The sequence below is a fragment of the Manis pentadactyla genome, chromosome 9, assembly GCF_030020395.1.
Source record: "Manis pentadactyla isolate mManPen7 chromosome 9, mManPen7.hap1, whole genome shotgun sequence".
Lineage (NCBI taxonomy): Eukaryota > Metazoa > Chordata > Mammalia > Pholidota > Manidae > Manis > Manis pentadactyla.
The window spans coordinates 43,007,410-43,013,497 of NC_080027.1; the positions used below are offsets into that span (position 1 = coordinate 43,007,410).

Below are 6,088 nucleotides of genomic sequence, written 5' to 3' on the forward strand. Positions count from 1 at the left end.
TTGACCTTTAAATTTTTTGGAGTGCCATAGACCCAGCTGGAGAGAGAATAGAGCAGTTGTGTGCTGGAGCCATTTATACAGATGCAGAAAATATGATTGTGCAGTTATGCATATTTCAAACTTGATATTCAGTGACATCATGCTAGTAGTTTGAAATGGGCCATGATGGTAGTACATACACCATGGAAGTGGCAAAATATAGTCCTGGTTGAAAGGCAGGGAGCGACACATAGCAGCAATTCACCGGAGAATTCCGCTTTATTAGGGAAAGGTGCTGGGTTATATAGGAAGGGGCATGAGCTGATTGAGGTGTCACTTCTACGGGGCTGGTGGCTATTGGCTAGGTGCTGGGATTAGGGGGGCGAGGGGTGATTGGGCTTCAGGTGGTGCCGGCAGGAACCAAGGACCCGGAAGAGAAGCAGGAAGTTCGCCATCTTATGGGTGGGGGCCCTTCATTCCCCCCTTTCTCCTCTATGGGGTTGTGGACGTTGCTTTCTCTCTGACTGCTTCCTGCTGAACGGGGGCAGAGAAGGGAGTGAGGGCTTGAGGACCGGGAGGAAAGGGTTGATAGGACTCCCCACAGTAAGGACGAGTAGATGTGGACTTCTTCAGGTTGGAAATCAATGAAGGTTCCCTGTAACCATAGGTCGAGGACTTGTTGATTCTAATGGTGCCAAGAGGATACGGGTGCCAGAACCAGGCATCTGCGGCCATTGTTTCCAGGAACAGTTTCCAGTGGAGAGAGGGGTCCATCTCGGCGTGTGGTGAGGAGGTTACGTGAGGGTGAGGGATCTTCTGTGGCTAAAAGCTGGTAGTTCCTGAGTAAAAGCTGGTTGAAAGTTTGATTAGAGATTTTACCAACTTGGGATTTGATAAACTTTACAAGGCAAGAAGAGACAGGCGAGGAGAATGATTATTATAGGGCCTGCAATGGGCCAAAGCCAGGTAAGGAAGGGGTTTGTTAGTATTGAAGAGAATGGGTTGGAGGAGTAATACTGTGGGTACTGGGAGTTACCCATGTAGTGAATGGCGCAAGACCAGTAGGGACATCCCCGTAGGTGTCTGGCCATCGCCTGCAACAGGCTTGTTTTTGGTCATAGAGGAAGCAGAGGTAGGGAGAATAAAGGTAGCTGCTAGTGAACACTTCGGTGGAGGGAGGAAAGTGGAGGTATAAAGGCTCGGAGCAGCCTTTCAGAGGGCAGTCTGATGTGGCAATGAGGGCAGTAATTTTTGTTTGATGCTGTGTATAAGTCTGTCTGACTTTGAATCGCCATACAAAGGAGGCTGGGGTGGCGGGGAAGACAATAGGAATGAGGAAAAAAAGCAAGAGAGAGCGAGGGAGCAGTAAAGGAGGAAAAGTCATGATTCGGGTATGGATGGCAAAGGGGGTGAACGGGATTTTGGAGGAAAGAGGACAGTAAGGTCAGGAGTCTGGAGGGAGCTAAAGTCTGTAAACTTTTGTAGGTTAAGAGATCCTTTAGGTGATGTGGGGACAGAATGGTAGGGGGCGCCCCGAATGTCAGTTTATGAGCTTCCTTCTGCAAGAGCTGTCCAGTGGCTAATGCCCGTAGGCAGGGGGCCCATCCCCGAACTGTGGGGTCTAATTGCTTGGAAAGATAAGCTACTGGGGCAAAGGATGGGCCATAATGTTGGCCTAGGACTCCTAGAGCTTGACTGGACCTCTCATGAATGTATAATGAGAAGGGCTTTGACAAATCAGGAAGATGGAGAGCTGGGGCTTCCACAAGGGCTTGACGGAGCTTAATGAAGGAGTGTTGGGGTGAGGAGGATAATGGTTCTTCAGGGGGGCCCTTGCTGAGGTCGTATAAGGGTCTTGCCAAAAGGGAGAAGTTAGGGATCCATGCTCTAAAATACCCAGCCAGGCCTAGAAAGGAAAGGATTTCTGTCTTGGTTTTGCGAATGGGCAGGTCAGAGAGGAGCCGTTTTCTGTAAAAAATCTTGGGAGGAGGGGTCCAGAGGGATGGAAAAAAAAATGCGTCCTTGAGATCTAGGACTGAGAAGTGGGAGGCCAAGGCAGGGATCCACGATAAAAGGGTGTATGGATTTGGGACTAAGGGATGGATAGGGACGATGGCCATGTTGACGAGGCGAAGGTCTTGGACGAGGCGGAAAGATCCGTTGGTTTTTTTTAACAGCTAATATGGGGGTATTAAATGGGGAGTGAGTGAGTCTGAGGTAATTTTTGTTTAAAAGATCTTGAATGATGGGTTGGAGGCCTATGAGGGCTGAAGTGGTTAGGGGGTATTGGGCCTGACAGATATACTGAGAGGGGTCACGTAGTTTGGTAGAGGCAGGAGGACATAGAGCCATGGAGGGGCTTGTAATGTCCCAAATTTTGGGATTTACAGGGTGTATGAGGGTGGAACTGGAGCTTTCATTGGGTAGAGGGGGGTTGTCAGCTATAAGGGCCATCAGAAAGGGAGTACTGGGGGCTGTGGGAGTGGATATAGTTATGGAAACATGGAGGAGAGAAAGGATGTCCCGTCCTATTAAAGGGATGGGACATTGGGGCATAACCAGGAAGGAGTGGGAGAAAGATATGGGATTGTCTTGGATTGTGCAAAAAAGGGGGGCTGTTTAATGGAAAAATCTGTTTACCTCGTACCCCGACTATAGGAGTAATGGCAGGCGTGGTAGGGTCTCGGTATTCTCGCAAAACTGAGAAGGTGGCTCCTGTATCTAGGAGGAAGGAGATGGGGCAACCGTCTACTATTAGAGTAACTCTGGGCTCTGTTTGGTGATGGAAATGGTCGGGGGAGAAGCCCCCGGGCCCCATCAATCTTCTTCTGCCAGCCCCACTACGGCGGGCTTAGGATGGGGGTTGTTCATCCAGCCTCCCCTTTGGGTGGTTGGGCAATCAGACCCCCAGTGGCCCTTTTTGGGGCATCTGGGGCATGGGGTGGTAGGAGATCTGGGGGAAGGGCACGCCCTTGACCAATGTCCTTCTTGTCCACACTTGAAACAAGCTCCTGGGGGTGCTTGTTTGTAGAGGGGCACCCAGGTTGTGGTTTTATCAGCTGGGCCAACATTTGGAAATGGCCTGATCAGCCTTTTGTTTACGGCGTTCTTTCTCCTCCTCCCAGTTATGGGAGACTTTAAAGGCCACTGTTAGGATCTCAGTCTGTGGGGTAGCGGGGCCCTGTTCTAACTTTTTGAGTTTAGCTTTAATGTCGGGGTAGCTTTGAGCCAGGAAGTATGTCATAAGGACATGTCTCCCATCAGGCGTTTCTGGGTCCAGGCTGGTATACTGTAATAGGGCTTGAGTGAGTCTGTCTAAGAACTCGGAGGGAGTCTCCTCCCTCCTTTGAATTATGTCTTGGAGCTTTTGAAAATTGACTACTTTACGAGCTGCCTTTTTCAGACCTGCTATTAAGCAGCAGGCGAAGATATCTCGAGAGCGGAGACCCACGGCGGTGGGGGACTGAAGGGTTCTGGCTCAGTCTGTGGGGGAGAAACAGGTGATGGGAGCAAAGACGGAGGAGGCTCCTGGGACTTACTTAGAGGGGGGCTGAAAGGCTCAGGCTTGATCTGCAGGGGGGTGAGTGGGGGAGGAGATGGTGGTGGAGGAAGGGGGAGGGGCTGTTGTAGGAGAGGAGGGGGAAGGGAGTGGCGGGAGGCTTCTGTGGGGGAGACGGCTTGCAGGCTAGGAGAAATTGGGGGGAGGCGGGGGAGGAGGCGGAAAGCTTCGGTATAGGGAATCTCCTTCCATTTTTTCAGGCGCTGGCAGTAGTTAAAGAGATCGCGAGTGATGTCAGGATCAAGAGTTCCCCCTGCGGGCCGTTGGTTGTGATTGTCTAGGGGGTATGTCGGCCAATCTTGGGAGCAGTATTTATGGAGTAGTTTTGGTTTTATATCAGGCGCCAGGGAGAGGGTGGCTAGATGCTTGAGCAGGCATTCAAGAGGTGAACTTTCAGGGAGGGATGAGGAGGCTCCCATGACTAAAGAACAGAGAAGGAGACAAACAGGGGAAGACGAACAGAGACCCTCGGACTGGGAGCAGACCGCACGGAGACAAAGGGCGTCCCCGATGGTCCTTGGTGGTCTGCGGAAACTCGTATACGAGTCGGTTTCTTAGGAAGTGTGGGTCATCACCCAGACTTCTCTGAGAAGGCAGAGTGCTGGAGTCACGAGGAACCTAGTACTAGGAATTTTCGGTGGAAGGGATGGAAGGAGGAGGGGGGGAGGGAGGGAGCGTTCTTATCCGCAAAGGAGTCACCTCGTTTATGGCTGTTGGAGGAGGGGCCTGAGGGTCCGCCGCAGCCGTGAAGGCCTAAGGCGGGGAGAGTTCCCTCCTCGTCCCCGAGCATCAGGGCCTTGCCGGACGATCAAGGTCAATGGCGCTGCGATAGCTCAGGGAAGAGCGGCCTGCTCTGGGGGAAAACTTACCCAAAGACCAAAGAGGAGTGGTGAGTGTGAGGAGCCAGTGCTGGAAAAAGAGGACGAGGGCAAGCTGCTGCTGGTTTCCGGGGAAAGACGGGGCCCAGTTGGGGTGTCCTGTCTCCCGGGTTTTGGCACCAATGAAAGGAAGGGAGCGACACACAGCAGCAATTCACCGGAGAATTCCACTTTGTTAGGGAAAGGTGCTGGGTTATATAGGAAGGGGCATGGGGTGATTGTGGTGTTACTTCTACGGGGCTGGTGGCTATTGGCTAGGTGCTGGGATTAGGGGGGCGAGGGGTGATTGGGCTTCAGGTGGCGCCGGTGGGAACCGAGGACCCGGAAGAGAAGCAGGAAGTTCACCATCTTATGGGTGGGGGCCCTTCACTGATACCATGAGAATGGAATAGAATCAGGTAGTTGTGAAAAGGTCTTGGTAACAATAAAGAAAATTTTGGAGTACATATGGAATTTTCTCCTTGTCTCTAACAGGAAGTGAGTTTCCAGGTCCTCTACTGCAGGCATGACTACATTAAACCACACCGGTGTTAGCCACACAGTCTTCCTCTTGCTGGGGGTCCCTGGCCTTGAGAATCAGCACCTGTGGATTTCCATCCCCTTCCTCATTTCCTATGTCATCGCCCTGCTTGGGAACAGCCTGCTCATCTGCATCATCCTCACAAAGTGCAGCCTCCATGAGCCCATGTACCTCTTCCTCTGCATGCTGGCCGGAGCAGACATTGTCCTCGCCACATGCACAGTGCCTCAGGCCCTGGCCATCTTCTGGTTCCGTGCTGGGGAGATCTCCCTGGGTCGCTGTATCACTCAGCTCTTCTTCATCCACTCCACCTTCATCTCTGAGTCAGGGATCTTGCTGGTGATGGCGTTTGACCGCTACATTGCCATATGCTACCCACTGAGATACACCACTATCCTTACACATAGACTGATTGGTAAAACTGGACTGACTGTCCTTTTAAGAAGTTATGGTACAATTTTCCTCGTGATATTTCTTCTGAAAAGATTGACTTTCTGCAAAAGTAACATTCTTCCACGCATTGCTTGTGAGCACATTGTCTTGGCCCGTGTTTCCTGCGATGACATTAGAGTAAATATCTGGTATGGCTTTTTTGTCTTATTGTCAACAGTGGTCTTAGATATTGTGCTAATTTTTTTTTCCTATGTGCTGATTCTCCGGGCTGTCTTCCGCATCCCATCCCAAGATGCTCGTCACAAAGCTCTCAACACATGTGGCTCCCATGTCTGTGTCATCATCCTCTTTTATGGGCCTGGGATCTTTACTACTCTTACTCAGAGGTTTGGACAAAACATTGCATCCCATATCCACGTACTGCTGGCCAGTGTCTGCATTCTGGCTCCTCCTATGCTGAACCCCATCATTTATGGGATCAAGACCAAACAGATTCGGGATCAAGTGGTTCTAGTGTTGTTTACAAAGTGGAAATAATGCTGATACTGGAAGCTGACTTGCCTTTTAATAGCGATTTTTGCTTAAAGTGAGCTTTAGCGCCAGTATTTGGCAGCAGGTGAGATACTCCCAGTGTTGGTGTTCTAGTGTCATTGCATCAGTGGGATTTTTGTGCATGTTTCTTCCAGAGCCTCCAGTCTGTCATGAATACCAGTGCATTTGGGGTCTTAGTTAGGTTTCTCACCAGTGGGATTGAGAACT

At 50.9% G+C, this 6,088-nt stretch overlaps 1 protein-coding gene across 1 annotated transcript; it reads left to right on the top strand.

The window, feature by feature from the left end:
- Positions 1-4,921: 4,921 nt before the first annotated feature.
- LOC118912104 (olfactory receptor 52B4-like) lies at positions 4,922-5,866 on the top strand. The gene has a single exon (XM_036884886.2). It carries the CDS (start codon positions 4,922-4,924, stop codon positions 5,864-5,866), a length of 945 nt encoding a protein of 314 aa, XP_036740781.2.
- The last annotated feature ends 222 nt before the right edge of the window (positions 5,867-6,088 follow it).

Coding starts and splice junctions, on each gene's coding strand:
- LOC118912104 (XM_036884886.2), top strand. CDS start 4,922: ATGACTACATTAAACCACACCGGTGTTAGCCACACAGTCTTCCTCTTG.